The 19,933-nt window shown below is 39.3% G+C and overlaps 1 protein-coding gene across 16 annotated transcripts in view; it reads left to right on the forward strand.

The window, feature by feature from the left end:
- Window positions 1-19,933, forward strand: part of C2CD5 (C2 calcium dependent domain containing 5) — a 57,137-nt gene that overhangs the window by 20,122 nt on the left and 17,082 nt on the right. For 5 of the 16 annotated variants that reach the window (XM_038153537.1, XM_038153546.1, XM_038153542.1 and 2 more), the window contains 6 exons: window positions 2,466-2,574; window positions 4,810-4,875; window positions 15,181-15,295; window positions 16,996-17,184; window positions 18,785-18,976; window positions 19,656-19,842. In XM_038153537.1, the coding sequence (XP_038009465.1) occupies window positions 2,466-2,574; window positions 4,810-4,875; window positions 15,181-15,295; window positions 16,996-17,184; window positions 18,785-18,976; window positions 19,656-19,842 (858 nt within the window). The remainder of the gene's footprint in view (window positions 1-2,465; window positions 2,575-4,809; window positions 4,876-15,180; window positions 15,296-16,995; window positions 17,185-18,784; window positions 18,977-19,655; window positions 19,843-19,933) is intronic. The other 11 variants (XM_038153543.1, XM_038153550.1, XM_038153549.1 and 8 more) reach the window with 6 other exon arrangements.

Consider the following 19,933-nt stretch of genomic DNA (forward strand, 5'->3'; position numbering starts at 1 on the left):
TTAGGTCTGAACTTAGAAGTGTTGACTGTTTATTAGTCCTTTTATTCACAAATTATTTAAATATTAATATATTACTAAAGCACTGGGGAAAGTGGAGCAGTTACCTGTGCACAGCACTCAAGTAATTCCAGTGGCATTAAGAAGTTATGGGAGAAATTCCCGTTGTGTGGTCTCTGAAAGGCACTGATGCATGTAAAGTTTAACACTTGAGTAAAGACGTGATGATAAAGTTCTTGCAGAAGCCAAATTCAAAAGCATTGGCGTACCTTTAAACAAGTTGAAAATGCCATTTGTGTTTGGGAAAAGTTTCAGGTTTTGGGAATGGAGTTGATACCTTGTGCCCCATGTCGTGGAGGAGAAGGTAGCCTTTAATTGGGAACTTGAGCCTGAGCTACTTGCCAAGCAGTAAAAGGCATTTACAGATTTAAACTTTTCCTCTGTTGGACTAAAAATGCCATCTGTCATTATACCGAGTAGACTACATGATGAAAATAGTGGTTTTTAATTAATTGTTTACATTTGATACGAGTAATTGCAACTTATTTTTGTAAACCATATACTGCTTTGATCACAATGTTGATAATGAGGTGTGTTGAAGGCAGAAATGGGAGTGTATTCGTAGTCAGAAAGGAACTTGCTGCACCTGGAGCAGTGCCCGGGGCCTGTGTGTTGGCTGGGAGCAGAGCAGGGCAGCCGCGGCTGTGAGTGGGGAGTGCTGGCAGCGTGGGTGGTGGGTGACTCTCGTGTCTCCTGTGTTGGTCAGGGAGGATCGCCCCGCCGCTTCTGTGCCAGGCGGGTACGTGCAGCGCTGCGGGCCCTCTGGCCCTCCCTCCTGCTGTGGGGCACTTCTCAAGCAGCAGCTCAAATACCGGGGTTTTCTGAGGCTGTGCAGATTGCTTTGTCATTTTGTTCATGCAGAATTTTTAAGATTTGTTGTTTTTAAGCGCATTTTTTAGATGGGTGTATTTTGCATGTGATATGTTTCAGTTAACATTTCAGTTTAGGGATGAATACAAATCCATGGCCTTTTGCTTTTAATTTTTTAATTTGGCTGAAGGAATGCTTTAAAACAAGCATCCCTCTCTAGAATCCATCTGTGCTCCTGGAGACCCATCAGTCAAGCAGGTTTGCAGAATCCTGGGGTGAAATATTCCTACTTTTTAATTGCATCATAGGGCAAACTGCAGGGTTTGGCTTCTGGGATTGTTTTTCTTCTGGTTATTGATACTATGGTTGCTGATTTCCAAGTTTGCATCTTAATTTTGAAAGTCTAGGCCAAATGAAAATCCAGAAAACTTGAAGTTTGTAGGACCTTTTAAAAGTTCAAAGAGTTCCTGTAAGAAGGGTGGCCAGAATCCTGAAGTATTAATTTTTAAACCTACGTTGGGCTTTAGTTTAAGATGAGTTTTCATGCCATGTATTGCTGGAAGAACCCGATCCTCGCTGAATCTGCAGCATGTGTGCTGTTCAGGTAGAAGCTCGGTTGGATTTTACTCTTTCCAAGTATGTGAGAAAGGAATCTATCCTGTACTTTCTCTCATATAAAAATATGGTGTTTATTTGTTCCATTTAATCAGGTCGATTATATAAAAAATGATTGCATGATTTTTTTTTTTTTTTTTTGCTTCCTGCATTTAGAATTGCTGAACACAAATTATTGCCTTTCCCCCATAAGTGTGCTATTATATATATATCAGACATATCACAGAACATCTCTGGAGCAATTAAAATCTAGGTTTGGGCTCAGCTTCTTTGAATATGAATTTTATTTCATCATATGTGTCTTGAAAAATTGCCATTACTACTTACTTTGCCCCTTTTATGAATTAAAAGCTGGAGTAGTTAAAGCAAGTTAACTCTTCATTTTACTTATGAACTGGAAGTGAACGATCTTAGTTTAAGAACTTACAGTTGTGTTTCAAGACCTGTGCTTTATTTTAAAAGATGTATATTTACTTGTTATATTTAGAGCTTATGAGCAGAACAGGCCTTTGATATTTTTAGGTATGTTTTCCTATAATAAGACAGTCCTCATTCTTGCAGGACTAGTTTGTTTCACCCTGTGCTGCAGAATCAAACTGCAGTCAGTTGTAACAAGAACACCTAAAAATGGAGAAAAGTTTTATTTTTTAATCAGCTAATGAGAGAAGAATTCTGGTGTTGATCAGCCACGGTAAAAGTGGATCAATAGAGATTTTGTTAATCCCTAAATAGCTCAAGTTTTGATTGTTTGCCACTGTTGTGCTGAGAAACAGCTCTGTGGGGGAAAAGCGTTCTTGGAGCTTGTGTGGAACGTGTGTGTGGAACGCGTGCTTTTCTGCTCCGCTGGGTCCGTGGGGACGCGTGGCTCTGGCGCGCCCCTGGCCCTGCTTTGCTTGTCCCCGGGGCAGCGGGGGCTCCGCGCGTGCTGCCTGCCCCGGCAGGGCTGCTCAGCAGCCTCTAACGCTTGTTTTTAATGCCCGCAGGAGTTCCCCTTTTTCACCCTGACCACCTTCCCGCCAGGCTTCCTGGTCCACGTCGGGGGCGTTGTCAGCGCGCGCTCCGTCAAGCTCCTGGACCGCATCCACAATCCCGGTAGGTCAGCACGGGAACACGGGCCTGGCACGGGAACACGGGAACACCTGCCCGGCATGGGAACATGGGAATACCGGGCCCCAGGGAATGTGGGCCTGTCTGGCACGGGAACACCTGCCTGGCACAGGCCTACCTGGCACAGGAACATGGGCCCTCCTGGCACAGGTCTGCCTTCCAGACTCGGTGACACCTTGAGGAGAGGCAGATCCATTCCAGCAGGCCACAGGTCTGCCTGGCACAGGTCTGCCTTCCAGACTCGGTGACACCTTGAGGAGAGGCAGATCCATTCCAGCAGGGCACACCTGCCTGGCACAGGTCTGCCTTCCAGCCTTGGTGACACCTTGAGGAGGGACAGATCCATTCCAGCAGGGCACAGGTCTGCCTGGCACGGGCCTGCCTTCCAGACTCGGTGACACCTTGAGGAGAGGCAGATCCATTCCAGCAGGGCACAGGTCTGCCTGGCACAGGTCTGCCTTCCAGACTCGGTGACACCTTGAGGAGAGGCAGATCCATTCCAGCAGGGCACACCTGCCTGGCACAGGTCTGCCTTCCAGTCTTGGTGACACCTTGAGGAGAGGCAGATCCATTCCAGCAGGGCACAGCCAAAGCAGTGCATTGCAGAGCCATTGAGGCTTGGAAATGAGTTACTCAAAGGTTGTGGTTTTAGTGAGAAACCTTTCAGCAAATTAAAGTAGTAATAAAAATGCTTTGAATCAGTAACTCTGCACTGAAAACTAGCTTTGAATTATTGAGGGGTTAATTAATTTTTTGCCACTTTTTTGTGATTAAAACTTGATGCAAGTTTTTCCATTCAAACAAAAATGAGATTAAATGCTTGATCTTAACTCTGAATGTTTTCCCATTTTCAGCTCCTTGAAATCTTTAAGGACTAATGGCTACAGCTCACAACATGGTTTTTAACCTTTACAGTTTTGTTTCTGATCTTGTTTACTGAACAGTAGTACTTCAAGATTTTTATGTATTCTTTTCCTGGGAACCCCAGCATGAGGACATGTGTGGTTTGCATGTCCTAGTTCTAATGTTAGAATGAAGTAACTTTTGACTCTGAACACTTGGTTAGTTTAGTCACTGAGACCAGATGAGGAATGCTTTGCAAAAAGTTGGAGTTGACAGTGCACTTAGAAATGCAGAGGAGAGTAAAAATAGCACCTGTAGTGGTTTTGCATGCACTAGTCAGGAGTAATAAAAGGAGGTTTATGCAAATACATCCTTAGAAACAAGTACAAAAACCAAATCTTTTCCTTTTCTTGTATGGCCCAAGGCAAGCAGTTCCCCAGGCAGGTAGATCAGATAGTTGCTGATCTAAAGGTTCAGTAAACTGGCAACATGAAATTAAATCCAAGACTTAATTTGAATTAGATCCTCCTACTTTATCAAGTATATTAGTACACAATGTTGCTCTTTTGTTTTCCTATTCCAAGATCTATTTACACAGTGAAGAAAAGATTAAAAGAAATGTCAGAATGTAATTGATATGTGAGTCTTTCTTTGCCACAATGTTATTTTATGATTCTGTGCTTTCAGCAGATTTCTGATAGAGGTCTCTTATGTGCAAAACTTACTGTGTGGTAGGTGTAAGACAGAATATAAAAAAAATCAATTTTGCCCAGAAGTTTTAAAAACTAATTTCTTGCATTATGCACTCCAGTTTTACTAGCTGACTGGAAGCAATGTAAGCCGTGAGGCAAGAAGAGATGTGTGTTTGCAGAGCTGCAGTGTTTCTGTGAGACTTGCACATTGCTCCTGACAAGTGAATGTAAAATGCATGATCCTTGGAGCTCACGTTGCAAAATAGCAGGAACAAGAGGGGGAATGAAGGCACATGGCTGGGGGAGGGAAGGGGGAGGAGTAGAAAACAATTCTGCTATAGTTATTATTGTGAACCATTTGAGTCAAATAAGTCTGTAAAATATTAAAGGAAGCAAATAAACTGGCAGAATAATGAATCAGGAAAAGATGGAAGAGGAGAGAACATTTGCAGTGGATTAAGAACTTGCCAGTAGGACAAAACTGCCATAAACTGTCACTTTGGTCACCTAGTGCAGATTGCTATAGCATGCTCCTTTCTCCCTTTCTATTTCAGCCTCTGATTAACTCTGCTGTCTGTGTCTTTCCAGTTCCTGTGGAGTGGTGTTGTCAATTGTGTTCTTGTTGGTAGTTTTTTCACTATTCTGCTTCTATAACTGATCTACTAATTTGCTGTTTTGAACTCAGCCTTTGTCGGAATTATGGGTAACACAAGATCATACAAACTGCTAGACTGGAATAGTTTCAATTCAGGTATTTTATTAGTCATTCAGTACTACATATGCTGACAGAAATTATGGCAGCTCAGTGAAGTTATTAGAAATACTCTAGGATATTTAGGTTAATGCTTCAAATTTAAATCTGTTTAATCATCAAATGCCTAAATGTCACGTTTTCATGCTGTTAAAGACTTTCTTTAAAACTGCAAAACATTGGTTTAGTATAAAATAGTATTGCTAAGAATAATTTAATATCAATCTGGAGAGCTGAATGTTCAGATGTTTATTTAGTAGTCACTTTCAGCTCAGCATCCATGAAGGAAGTAATTTAGGATAAGAGAATGTGTTCTTCCCTACACAGTTGGGATCATGTCAGGTGTGATTTCTTTTTTGTTTGTTTGGTTTGAGGTTTTTTTTTGTGTAATGGGGTTTTGGGTGTTTATTTTGACCTATTGGTTTGATTTTGGGGGACTGTTGGTTAGTTTTGTTCTTTTGCATGGGCTTGCACTTTCTTCAACAAAGGCTTTCCTCCTGTTAATTTCAGGGAATCAGTGAATGTGTTTATTCTTAATACAAGCTCTAAAGTGATAGTTGTATTATAGATAAGAATAGATCTAAAAAATATCCAGGAAAAATAGAGAACTACCAGTTTAAAGAGAAGGGTAGTGTGTAGCCCAGGATTTGTTGGTTCATAAATCTTGTATTGTAAAATGCAGCCAGTTACAGGACTTAAAACATAATTATTTGAACTTTTTAATCTCTTCATTACTCAGCTTGGAAAAAGCCCCAATATTCGTATTTTTTATGCAGTTTTAGTGATCAAAGTGTGTAACTTCCTTGTACAGCTGTAGAAGGAAGGGATGAGTTGGTGCAGTCTAGAAGCAGCAAAGACTTCTCTGTGTCATGCTTTCCCGTGGGAGGATAACATGCTGTGGAAGAGAGGCAGGCATAACTTCCCTGCACGGAACACCCCAGCCAGCAGGCCTTGTCAGACTGATGCTTATAAAGCTGGCACCATGAAAAGGTACAAAGCTGACCTCTGAGGGCTTGCTTTCCCCAGAAACTTTCCTTCTGGATCATTCACTCTTGCCATGCAGCTCTGTGTCATGCTCTACAGTCCAGTTTAAATATGCAGTTACTAGAAGCCAGACATTTTTCATTCTGCAAATTGTTCAAAAGTAGGGAGAGCTTAAAACTATTGGCTCATTTTTATTGTTCCTTTTACAGTAAGCATCCTTTAATATTATGATTATGAGCTTTTCTGATTTTGTTGGTTCTCTTTGCTTGTTCTAAAGTGACAATCTTTTAAAATTAACTTTCAGTGTGAAAAGAATGTTGTAAAATTCTCAGGTCTGTGACTGGTACGGCATAGTCTGATCCAAGGTGTTAAAAATGTGTCAAAATTCTTGTGTATTGTGTACCACCTTGAAAAGTTGGAATTCATTGTTGCTTCTTCCAGATTGTTTAGTAGGATGCTTTTATTGAAAGAATTTTATTGGAATAATGGAGTAAATGAGTTTATGTGCCCTAAACATGCCTTAAACTAGCCTAGAAAGTGATCCACAGTGTAAGATTAGAAGTGAAGTGCAAGTCAGGAATTCACTTCTTGACAGAATATCCAAACTGTTGCCTAATTTTTTTTATAGGTTATAGGAAATGAATATGCATTTATATGTATATAAAACATTTTCCCCAGAGGTGCTTGTTAGCTAAAGGTGTTGGTTGGAGTAGAGAGGTCTAAACCAAAGAGTAACTGTGGAGTTAATGAATCCCTCGTGGAGCTGGCAGTGTTTCTGTAGCCTTGGTGTGTCAGCAGGTCTGTAGCAGAGCTGGGTGACCCTGCTGCTTTGGGACTGAGCAGGTTACACTCCTGTTCCCGGAAGGGTGGATGGGGCTTTTGCAGTGCTGGGTGTGCTGCTGGACAGAGAATGTAATCACAACCATAAGTGGGCTGAAATTATTTTCCTTTTGGAGAACATTCAGGCTTCATTTCAGCTTGCTTAGAAACTGTAGTGCAGAAGGATATTTCTTTTTTTTAAATTTTAATTTGTCTTGCCAATGATTTAATTGTGTGGCAGATACAACACAAGCATCCAGTGGTAGGGGAACGTCAGAGATTTGAAGGTGCTTGAAAATCAAACGTGGAAGTAAAGACTGACTATTTCATTAATGGAAAAGAAGCTGCTTAAATATCTGGGAATTGCATATAGTTCAATGAAGAATTGTTTAAATGTTTGTAATATACAAAAAGGTGGATATGAAGATGAATTTGCAAAGTAAAAGTAGGGAGTTGAGCAAAAATTCATAGAAAAGAGGGCACTTAATACAGTGGAAGATAGCCTCTGGGCTGTCTGTGGGAAAGAATGAACTCCAAGGATGAAAACATGCAAGGAATCCTCAGTCCAGGAGGCTGGATCTTGGTTAGACGTTGGCCACTGAGGTTAAACACAGAGCACAAAGGGAGGCAGTGCAAGAACTTGCTGAGTAGAGGCTGCTTTTCCATGTGGCTGTTTCATAGCACCAATATATCGTTCCTCACATAATTAAATTTTAAACTCCTCATTCAGGCAGGTGCTCCAGCAGTGCATCTTCAGCTCCAGTAGTCAGAAATAGGGAAAGATAAAAGATGGTTAAAACCTTCCTCAGCATCTCCTGAGCTCCTTGTGCGATGTCCAGTCTCGCTGTTGGAGTGTGAAATTCTCCAGAGATAGTTTTGCGTATGAGGAAACACAAGAGGAAAGCTTGGCTATGATTTGTTTCTGTAACTGAATGTTTTTTTCCACAGAAATACAGAGAACATGCAAATTACATTTCAAGCTGCTTTCTGGGGTGTAAGTGTGGCCCAGTTGTGGGAACACAGTAGGAAATGTCAGAATCTTCCTGTTGGTGTCTGGTGTGGTTATCCTTCAGACCAACTAGGAAAAGCCCCAACATTTTAAGGTTGACCTTGCCTTTTCTTGGAGAATTTCCAGGTTGGCTCCTTGCCCATCAGTGTGTGTTGAATGAAAATGGGAGGTTAAAGCAGTTGTCAGAGGCTTTTTCTGTAAGAGTGAGGGGTGTGATGTTCTCCAGTAATAATTGTCTCCAGCTTTCTGCAGCCTTTCCAGAGGAGTGAACGTTCCCAAGTCATTTCTGTGGTCAATGTGAATGGTGTTTGAGTATTATTTCTGGAAGCGGAGAGTTCTAAGGAGATATTTATGTAACTGAAGAAAGGGTGATTGCTGTCACTGAGCACAGAACAGTATTCACGTGTTCTGTTAGAGATTCACAAATAAACTTAGCATTTCAAATCCTTGTTCAGAATTCTTTGCCTACCTAAGTTATGCTATTTTATAGTGCTTTAAAACTCTCCCTAAATTCTGGCTAATGGTGTGAAAGCCAATAGAAACTTTTCTTTGCACAAGTGCTCCAAAAAAGCCATTGCTTATTGCACAACTACACTTTGGTTTTGAATTGATAGTACACAAGAGAGAGAACCTTGGTCTGGCAAAAATTGTATTTTTGCACATAACTCGTCCTAGTTTCAAAATACAGAGCTTGACTGAAAAGATTGTCTTCATGAAATTTCCTCCATGGATTGCATTGAGGTTTTTCAGCCTTCTGATATTTGCTTCTGTGGTTGCAAACATACAGTTGTAGAACTGTCTGCCTGGCTCACAATGTATTATTGTTAGAAGAGAACCAGAATCATTCTGCTTGAACCAGCCCCTTCCTAACTGCTACATAATTATAGCTAAACATGGCCTTGTGAAATGTCTGCTGAGGTTTTGTAGCAAGATCTACAGGCAGAGAGCACAAGCTCCAACTGACTGTAACAGGATTACAGGAATGACTGATAAATGTCAATGGATAATAATATGAGGCACAAAGGATTTTCCTTTTAAGTCTCCTTGCATCCAGAAGTTCAAAGAGGCGTCCCTGCCTAGGTTGTCTTAAAACAGAATAAACAGTTGTGAGTGCACAGAAATAATGAATGCAGAGTTCTGCCTTCCTGAGGAGTGCAGACAAGGAATAGAAAACTCAGAGAGTGTCATTGCATACCAACCAATGCCATCCCCTCCCTGCAGCAATAAAATAGATAAAATGGGCTTTAGGAAGCCCTGTCTTGTTACAGCATTGAGTCCCCAGCTCTGGTAACAGCCCCTTTGTTGCAGTCATTTGAAGCTTTTCTTTGAAGATTGCTCATGTTTTAAAATAGGTTGTACTTATTGTGCCAAGGTGACAAAGCAACAGAGACACAAAATAGAATAAGTAGTTTCTTTATTACCTGCTGAGTCACCATTCTAGCATGAGTGACTGAAATAGTCACTAAAAGCTGCAGTAACAAAGGCACATATTTATGCATGGAAATTATTTTCCAGAGGCAGATTTATTTCCTATATTTAATTTTTTTCTAATTTCTGAACAATATTTTTGAGCTTTTATAATCCAATTTAAACCTTTGTTTTAAAGTATTTTAATTTTTAATATGTTTGTTTAATTTTTAACATATTCTTAATATTCAAATGCCTTATATTTTGACATTATATTTTGACATTATATTTTCATTTTATTTAAGTTGTATCACATGGTGGTTTCTTTTCCTTTAGCTCTGCACTAAATTATTATTGCTGCTTTCACATTATTACAAGATTTTTTTTTAAACAATACTTTTTTCAGCTTGTGGTCTTCCTATCAGACTTTCATCTACAATTAAAAGAGAAAGTTACAGCCACTGTTGTGGCTGTATTAAGCCATAAGGGGAACAACCCTTCTGCCTATCCATCTTGGAGTATATTTTGGGATTAAAGCTGTCGCTCCTCAGCGTGAGCTGCCACTGAAAGGAATGGTACATGGAGTTTCCTGTATGGTTTCTCTCGGAGTCTTGGTGCCCATGTAGTGATGTGGCCTGACCAGCCCAGTAGAAAACTGCCCTGCACATGAAAGGGTTTGTGTTTAATCAGCCAGCCAACATCTCATCTGTAAATGCAGTTTTAATCTAAGTGTTCTTAAAATTGTCTCCTGAGTAATTGAAGAATTCATCCTTCCAAGTTTTGTTTTGCTCATTCAGAAGCCTGGGCTTAAGAAGTGAGGTGTGTGCTGCTCTCTGACTTCATCTGGCAGAAGAGCCCTGGTTATCAGTAACATTTTGCAAGCTGGATGTTTTATGTGGAGTTTACCTTTGTAAGAGTGAGTCCCTGTTCCCTTTGGGTGTGGTTACACTATTTCCTGCTAGTTTAGTGTATCCTAGTTTTCCTTCCATGTATCCCTACAATCTGCTTCCTCTGTAACAAAGTTTTCCTTTGTACATCTTTCAGTCTTAAGGATGAATATAGGGAGTAGTATTTCTAAACAAGGATGGAGTGGCTTGGAAACTGTTTTGAAAGTTTTAGGTTAATCTGCTGTAGGTTTAATTATTTGCCACCTGAATTTTGTGTTAATCTTTACAGACCAGAGGATTTGTGTTTCTGTACAGTTACTTAGTTGTGAAATGTTTTAGAAAATTGATAATGTCAATGTTAATGGGATAACCAGAAAGGATTAAATAAAACTTCAAGGTCCAGGGAAGATTGCTTATAAGCCTAACAAAGGTGTCTGTTAAAAAAGCCCGACCAGCCAAACCTACAGAAAAATACCACACATCTTTCTGTATAAGCTGTTAGTAGGTTTTTAATTAAGAAGATGTCCACACCTTCAATATTCCCTTATTTTTATAATGGCTTTGCCTAATGAAAGATTCAAAGATTGAACTTGAAAGAATACTGACCTCCATTGCCATTTTTGAAACAACAGAACAAGTCATTATAGATCATGAAAATTTTCCTTGGATGGTTGTCCTCCTGTCAGAGTATTGTGTTCTACATGTAAATATTTACTAAATTATGAAATGTAAAAATGGTTTAAATTAATCAGACAGTCCCTTCTTTGGATCAATTTCCTCAGGTTTTCTAAGGATTCAGCTTTAAGGATACAGCAACTCTTGGGTATGAACTGAGTCATCAAGAGGCCATTCTTCTTAATCTGTCTTCAGTTTCAAAAAATCTGTATGGACTAGCAAAATGCAGCTTCTGCCTAAATCGTGAAAGAACCTGTACAAGTGAACCTCTAGCAAATAACTTGGGAAAGGTGTTGCTTCTTATGAAGCAGAAAGTGATAGTGTCTAGGTGAAAGATTTATACAGGGTGTTGTCCCCTGGATAGTGCAGCTCAACCTTGTATTGTAAAGGAGATGGGTGACCTGGTGGATAGAGCTAGCTCAAAGAACATTCCAGGTACAGAAGCGCTGATTGTGTCTTACAGAGCTGCTGAATAAAATCAGTTTGGAAGGTTCCAGTTGGAGGAGGTTTGAGTTGGCACGATTTGTATAGAACACTGCTTTTGACAGCATTGTTTCTCAAGTCCTCAACCATAGAAACAGTGTGCTTTGCTTCCACTTGGTTAGAAATAGCCTGCCAATTTGGAAACATTAATACAGTAAGTTCAGTATTCAGGCTTTGGTTTCCCACAAAGGGGACATAATTAGCAGTGGAATTTCCTGCAAACCTTTCTGCTTAAAGTTGTAGAGAACCCTTGGTCCAAACTACTCGGTACATTTGCTAGAAAAGCTTGTGACTGAGTGCTCTGTATGCTTGCCTTTTTGCTTCCACCTAGAATCCAGGGCCATTACTTTCTGTAACCATTTCAGTGAGCTGCCATAGTTTTCAGTCTGTACTGTCACCTGATCCAAGCATGCGCCAAAATACCCACCGTTTCTGGCTCCTGTCTGCTGAATCTGCTTTGCAAACCCTTAGTTCTTAAGCTTTTGCCTTAGCAAAACAACCAACAGGCACTCTCATGGAGTGTGCTGGACACATGCCATCCTGCTTCCCTAACTCCTCTAACTGTTTATGTAAATCCTTAGCTTTACTAAACTTGTAAATGCTATGACAGCATCCCCATGTGAAATTGTGTGGCTCATGTGTCAAACAAGGTTGCTTGTGAAAATATTTGTCAGAAGAATATGAATGCTACACATTGCACTGCATTCAGTGTTTTGTATCAACCTATTATTGCAATGTCATGGTGTTTGATTTTAATTGTAGACAATTATTTTATGTTTTAATATGCAAAGGTAAGTTCATGTAAACTCTGAATGTACAGTATTTATATATAAAGGTAATAATTGTTATTTTTGGCCTCTTTCTGGAACAAAAAATAGTCAAATATCTTAAGCAGAGGTGACAGTCTTCTTTACAATTCTTCAAAACAATTGTTTCTGCATGACTCTTATAGAAATATTTGTTCTTGTGCGATAATAAATTGTTGAATTCTTTGAAAGATATTGGGCCTGATCCTGTTAACACTGAAGACCATGGCTGGAAAATGCTTCTTACCTCTCAAAAGAATTAAAATGATCCATTACATTTCTGTAGTTAATAGTTTTGTTAGTGAGGTTATTGAATAGATTCTTAGAATAAAGGGTTAAATGTTGTTTTAGCAAGACACAGTGTTGAGCAACTTCACGAGAGTATGTGTTTGCCATAATGGTAAGGTGTCCTTGTAGATTTTAGGTAAGAAAATTGTTAAGTCTCTTAAGTTCAATAATTTAAACTGTAAATTTATGTGGAGGAAAGCTAAATGTTTGCATAGAATTTGGGACCCGTCACTATTTCTACCTTTTATGTTCACTTTAAGGACCCCTGTTTCCTTTCAACATCTCATTCCATTTCAGTTTTCACTGTGGCTACATTCTTTTTCAATGTCATTCTTGTCTTTATCAATCTTACCTTTATTTCACAGCACTTTTTGTGTTCATCCTCAGTCACTTCACCTGTTTCTAACTCTCAAATCCTCATCATGACTTCACGTTTTCTTGCACTTTGACATTGAAGTGTCACTGGTGATAAGTAGAAGCAGTTTTTGCCAGATGGAGCCAAAAGGTGTAAAAAGTTGTAGTTTTGAAAATTGGTGCTTTTTTTTGTCTAGAAAAAAGGGTATTTCTTCTTTGCAGGTGTTTTTCTGTGAAGTACATGAATTTGTGTGGCTGTTAAGTCAATGTTCATAGCCACCTGCCTGTGATCCAGTCTCATTGAGCAGGTGTTTTTCTGCATGGTCAGAGAACCACTTTTGCTGCTACTTAGACTTTTAATGTATAAGGAGAAACACATTGCTTATCAAAGCAATCTCTGGCCCATGACTGGAGGGGAAAGGAGGAATTGCTCCCAAGATCCGTGTCCAAGTCACCAAAAAGAGTTAAAAAGAACTTTGACAGAATGTGCTTGTGGTCTCACATCTTCCATACAGTCTGAATTTGTCAGATGCTGTGGCCTGGCCTTACAGTCCATTTCCAGAGATTCTCCCTCGGTTCAGCCAGCCGTGCTGCTGTTACCTGCTGGCAGCAGAGGCAGCCTCTGTCCAGAGGGCTCCTGCAAGGAGAAGGCATTTCCCACGTTTTGTACCACAGGTGGTTCTGAGTGCTGAGCTGGGGCGTTCCAGCCCTGTGTGTGATGGATTATTTCTGTAGGAATCTCAGGAATTGCAAAGCTGAGAAGGGCAGGTGCTCCAGGAATCTGAGTCAGGATTGCTGGGTATCATTAAGCATTTATTGCCCCAGTCACTGAGAGGATTTAAGCAGTGTTTTCACACTGAGAGTGAAATGCAGCACCTCAAGAGTCTGCCAGTAGTGCACTGAAACCTGCTAAAGTCAACTTGGATTACAGAACATGATTGATAGAGTGCATAAAAATCCCTTGCTTTGTGTCCTGGCCTGTATATTTTTGTTGATTGCAGAGAACGTGCCTAAGAACTCTCACTGTAAGGTGTTTTCTGTTCACTGTTCATTTCTTACAGCAAAGGTTGAATAAACTTTAGTCTGAGCATCCAGGCTGCTGCTGGTCAGTGTAACGCTGTGAGTTACACAAGCATTGCCATCTAAAGTTAGGCACAATTGAATATACAGACCTCTGTGCTCTTCCTTTGAATTAGAAAATAATCAGTAGTTCAGTTTAGAAAAATCAGAGCCTAGTTCTAAATGCAAAGTTGAGGTCAAGTCATGAATGAATACATCTTGCTTTACAGTATTTCTGTTTCAGTAACTTTTAAATATGTGTATATCTGCATCTTGCATTTTTGTTTGTCATGTTGTCAGAGAACCAAGTGTATGATAATGCGGTTATCATACACTGTGTCGGCAAGTATTCCTGGTAGTACAAAATTGGTTCCAAATAAATTCCAGGTTTTGACGTTGATATTTAAATTGTGATTCAGCAAGGAGAGCTCAGTAGCCAGAAGTTTGTATCTGTGCTAAGTTTGGTTAATTTCAGGGAAATTCCATCAGAATCTCTGTGCTCAGAACCCTTGGTAGTGATTGTTTGTTACTGGTTTTCCCTTTTTGTATCAACAATTAACACAGTTGCTAACTGCATTCATTGAAACAGGTAAGTTTTGGGAGAAGAAACAGCTGACAAATTCTAGTTGTAAATTCAGTATTTGTTGGCTCCATATGTAAAAAGCTTGTAAGACAAGAGCTGTAGTTGTGGGAACTAATTGCTGAGCAGTTAAAAAGTAAATAGACTGCATGAACTTGTTCTAGCAGCACACTCTTTTTGTATTTTTGTATCTTGTAGTTTTCAAGAAAAGCAGGCAGGATATATTTAACATGTAACCTTGAGGACAATAAAGGTAATTCGAATCCATTCATGGGCATGGAGGGAAGGTGCAGTTTCCAGGATACTGACTCAAAAAAGCACTGACAGCGTACATCCTGCATTTCTTCACATCGTAAATGTGGAAGTAGTTTCAAATCCATATGGCTTCTCACAGCTAGAAGTGCCACAGAACTGTCTGCTTGTTTAGTGATACAGTTTGGAACAAATATTTTCAAAATCTGGTCAACAGAGAGAACTGCTTCCAGTAGGAAAACTTACTGAGATTATTTCTGAGATACCAAGTGTACAGCAATGTAAAATACTAGTTTACTGCTAGAAATACTGTTTCATTCCTGTTAGTTTTTCAGCATTACAGAGTATCTGTGATGCCTTGTTGCAAGTTACACACTGCTCTTGTGTTGGAAGCTGAGTGTGGTTTGGGACTAAAAACGGGTAGAGATTGGAACAGTATCTACAGTATTTTAGTGTTGCCTGTCATAGGGACAACAAGAAGAATGCAGTAATTTGTGAGAACCTGCTCACATGGGGGAGAAACCAGATTATTAGTGAAAAAGTCCTGTTAGTGTTTTCTTGAAGTGTGATAAACAGGAAGGAAAGAAAGTGTCCACATTCAAAGCGCTTGACTATGAAAACCTCAGCTTTTCAGGTTAATTGCATGAAGCTTTGTGTCAGCATAGTCCAGAAGAGTGAACTGATTTATACTTTGTCTTTCAGATGAACCAGAGACACGAGATGCCTGGTGGGCAGAAATCAGACAAGAAATAAAATCCCATGCCAAGGCATTGGGTTGTCATGCTGTAGTGGGCTACAGTGAATCAACCAGCATTTGGTAAATCATGATGATGATTTGATTTTCAAAATGCCACAGAAAATGTATTTCATCATCAGTGGATTAAAAATTAACTATCCCAGTACAGGTGTTGGTACTGTCTATTCTATAACTACTTCACAGAGTTTAAGTGAGATTATGAAACTTCAGTATTAGGCATTTTTATACATGTTTAGCTCTGGGTTTTAAGTTTTTTCTAATGAATGTTATAATTTTTTCTTTTAAACTAAAGCCTACAATTTGTTTTGCAGTAACAATATTAATTTATCCATGAAGGTTTCTAAATCTAATCTACCTAAATAATTAAGACTGTTCCTGAAAGTATCTGTATTGAAGTTTCATTATTAGATAACAGCTGGCAGACCAGAACTTAAATGGAAAATTTCACATTTCAGGCCCAAAAAAGGCTTGTCCTGGAGCCAGGTGTGTCTGCTGATATTAAACAGAAAATTACTCTGATTCACTCTTTTGAATGGCATTTGGGAAGTAGCAAGCAAATTCAAACATCTGAATTTATTTTCTTTCAAATTGATTTTGCCTAAATATTTTAAGGTAAAAGCACTAAAAATTTGCTTTTTTAAGGAGAGAAGTTGGAAAAGTTTTGATTTACCCTATTTACTCAATTACTCCATCACTGAGGGATGAACACACCCACATGAAGCATTTATTCCTTTGCTTGTCGGTCTCCTTGTAAAAATCATGAATAGTTTTTATTAATTTTCCTACCCTAACTATGGGGAAAGAGTGTTTAGAGCATAGACAGGCAGTCAGGTATTGGGTTGTTTGATGCTTGCCTTTCTCTAAAGGAATTTAATGTGGTAGTGTTTGATTATTGATAAAATATTTATTGGAATTCCCATATTTATTGCCAGTTCAGCTTTATTCCATGCTCAAAGCACAAGCTGTGTGTGTAAGTACTGGTCTGCCAGACATGTTACATATGAAAAATTATTTTGGAAGGAGAAACGACAAATAAAAAAAAGGCACGTGTATCATTCTAGAAAATGTGGGAAAGATTTTATCTTTTTTTTTCTCAATATAGTATTTTATACTGGATGCTAGATGTTAGTTTCTTATTTAACAACTTGAAAATTATTAAAGCTCTGTGGTCATTCTGAGAGCTTTAACTCTGCTAAATCCTAAGTATGGTTGATTACTTCACTTGCAAAATGTACCATTTTTGTAATTCTTCCTAGTAAAATTGTACTGTTTTGCAACTTTTTATCCTTCAAGAAGCACCCTTGTCAGTGTTGAGCTGTAACTTCATTTTGAAAATTGAATGTTAATAAGATGCTGGGGCTCTCAACTTCCCTTTTACTTTGGTAAAAAATCATGCCTTGCTTTTTTTAATGTTTAGCTGGTTTGCTGTATATCTTTGCATTGTTATTAACCATAGAACTGAAAACCACACTTAAACCTGGTTAGCCTTTCTGTTGCTCTATTATTTGTAACATGAGGCTGAGCTCTATGGTCTTTCTGTTCAATCCTTCTTCACCTTGTACTTAAGCAGTGGTTGTGGTTTAAACACCAGAAGAGGATTGTTTGTGAGTTGTAATGGATAAAATTGCACAAGTGCCCAGAATTAGTGGTGATGTTGAAGTTCATTGAGACTTGTAGTAGCCTTTTGATCTGCTAATTTGATGTAGAAGCAAGCACTAAGTAGTAGGAATTCACTGTGTTGTTGTTCTTTTCTCTTATAGTGAAGAGGTCTGTATTTTGTCCGCATCTGGCACAGCAGCTGTACTGAACCCTAGGTTCCTTCAGGATGGCACCATGGAAGGCTGTTTGGAACAAAGGTTGTCATGGCAGCCTGGCTTCTTTTCCATAGGGTCAGAGAAGGGAGAGGTTGATTTTTTTCCTCAGAGCCAAGATAGTTCTTCTCTATTAGGGTAGGTTACAGTGATACAGTGCAGGATGCGGGACCAACCACTTTACTGCTTTTCACTAACAACAACCACCACAGGAGTAATGGAGCTCTGCACCCACTTAGATACTCTGTTTTTATTTCTAACAGTCTCAATAAGGTAACATGTTTGACTACTAACACAGACCGTAACTCGGGTTTTTCCTTCGCTGCTCTTCAGGTCTCTTTTCTCAATTTTGTATCACACCATAAAAAATGACAGATGTTTGGTAACTTACATAAGCCAGAAGTGGCTGTGTCTGTAATGCGTGTATATCTGCTCCATTAAATACTATTTATGTGTGGGAGATAAAGTAGCTTGGTTATTAAACAAATATGATGCCAGGTTTTTCCAAAATAGATAACGTGTTTGTTGGAGTTGATGAACAAAAGCATGAAACTGAAGGCCAAACATGAAGTTTCCCTTTGTTTCTGCTCTTGCAAATAAAATTTGAAGAATGAGTATTGCCACAAAGTTATTTTGGGGGAAAAAAGATTAATGAATGCTTATTGGTAATTTATCATGTACTCATCAGGATAGTAATCAAATATTTCAAGGGATAATTATAGTTGTAAGCAAGGCTATTCATTACACTTTAGCACTTGCATTGCTTTTTCCATAATAAACCAGTCAACATGGTTTATTTAGAATTTATTATTCTTTTACTTTGTTAGCAGAAGACCATTGTCTTCTGGTGTAGATAGAGTTTTAAAAACTGTAGCCAGAACTACTTGGCTTTGTAGTCACTATATGATGGAGAGAAAGAAATATCATGTCTGTAATATAAAGAAAATACCACTTTTGTCAAAACGTGTATTTTGGTGCTGTTAAGAGTCTTGCCATGGATTAGAAATGCCAGAGGGAGGTAAAACAGGTCAACAGACAAAGCTCATGCTCAACACAGAGTCTAATGATAACTAATGTTCCAAGTCTGACAGACTTGCTTAAGCCCCTCTTCACAACCACTGAGAAGAATTGTTGATGTGAACCAGAATCCATTTGCAGTGATGCAGTTGGCCTGTGCTTTCCCTGTTCATATCTCTATAGTGGTCATTCCTGGGTGTTCCTCATGGGGGGAGAGACTGTGTTATAAGGAAATAATTCATTTTACCTGATACCTTATTGTGCTGCTTCTCAGAAGGATGATTGGTTTGTTGTTTGTATTCTGCTCTTATGGGGTTTTGGACACAATGAAAAAAAGAGAATTTTTGGTGTGTTTGGTACAGCAAATTCTGTGTACAACTGTTGTATCATGGATTATATTTGGAAGTTACACTGCTTAAAGCCAGTTCAGTGATGTTGCAGGTTTTTATGAATTGTTGGTCACTGAACGTCCTTTTTCTCAATCCCTGCATAAGAAGTTTCAATGCAAGTTTTATTGATAGCATTTTAGCAAGCAGTGTGCAACCTTTTGTTCTTGTAGTCGGTGTATTGTAATACTCGTCACACTGGTGTAATGAGCAGAGTTCAGCTGTGGTGTATGATTTGAGAAGGTCTCTGTAGGTGTTTATACACATGTGCACTTACTGAGCATGGCTAACGAGATGCAGATGTTTTAAGTATTCTCTCCATAATGTATTTTTAGGATTGAAGAAGCTTCACCACCAGGTTGTGGATTTTGCCATATCCCATATGATGAATTGAACATGCCTTTTCCTGCTCACCTCACTTACTGTTACAACTGCAGGAAGCAAAAAGTTCCTGATGTCCTTTTCACCACAATTGACCTTCCTGTAGAGGCAATAGTTGTTGGGAAGGGATGTCTTATTCAAGCCAGGTATCTGTCAAAATACTTCCTTGGTCTAGTAAAGCTTTGGAAACCTTTGAAAGAATTCCTGCTGCTAAAATCCACTGTGTCATCAAACAAATACAATTGGCATGTGTTCTTGAATAACATTTCTCTCTCAAGGTATCACTGCACTGCTGTGGGCTTTAAATTTCAGCTTGTAGGAAACTTGACTAAGCCCAAAGAGTGGAAGATGACTAACATATAGTAGATATGGGATTGCTATGTTGTTTTATTCTTTTCAGATAAATATGGCTAATGCTTTAGCTGTGAGGGCACTTGGGTTCGGTTTGGTTTTGGGATTTTTTTCTTCCTTGCAATGTGTGTCTTGAATAACTGTATTAATAGGAATTTTGAAAATTTTACCACTAGAAATTACAGTAGTAATTCTCTGTACTTGTTCCTGAAATGTGTGAGGCTTGCAGCAAGAAGCAGATGTTTGCATTGGGGCTCTTACTAGAAGAAAAGCTGAAAACAGAAGTTTTCAGATGGCACTGTCCCAGGGAGTTCTTGTAAAGAAGTGGCATTTTATTTTACTGTTGCAGCAGTGTAGAAGAATTGAAAGGAAGCTGCCTTAGGTTACACAATGAGGGAAGAATTGCAGATAGCCTGTGGTCCCTTGAGCCTTCCCAGACCTGTCAGAGCTCTGTCTGTGCTGTTCGTTTGCCAGGTTGTGCCGTCTGAAGAAGAAAGCTCAGGCTGAAGCAAATGCAACCTCCATCAGTAACCTCCTGCCCTTCATGGAGTATGAAGTGCACACACAGCTGATGAACAAACTCAAGCTGAGGGGAATGAATGCCCTCTTTGGGCTGAGAATTCAGATCACTGTGGGGGAAAATATGCTGATGGGCTTGGCAGTAAGTACTGTTGGGATCCTGGGGTGGTTCTGCTTTCCCACAGTATTTTTTCAGGAAGACGTTCAAGTGGTGTGGGATTCAGAGTAATCAG

The sequence above is a fragment of the Motacilla alba genome, chromosome 1A, assembly GCF_015832195.1.
Source record: "Motacilla alba alba isolate MOTALB_02 chromosome 1A, Motacilla_alba_V1.0_pri, whole genome shotgun sequence".
In the NCBI taxonomy this organism is placed as follows: Eukaryota; Metazoa; Chordata; class Aves; order Passeriformes; family Motacillidae; genus Motacilla; species Motacilla alba.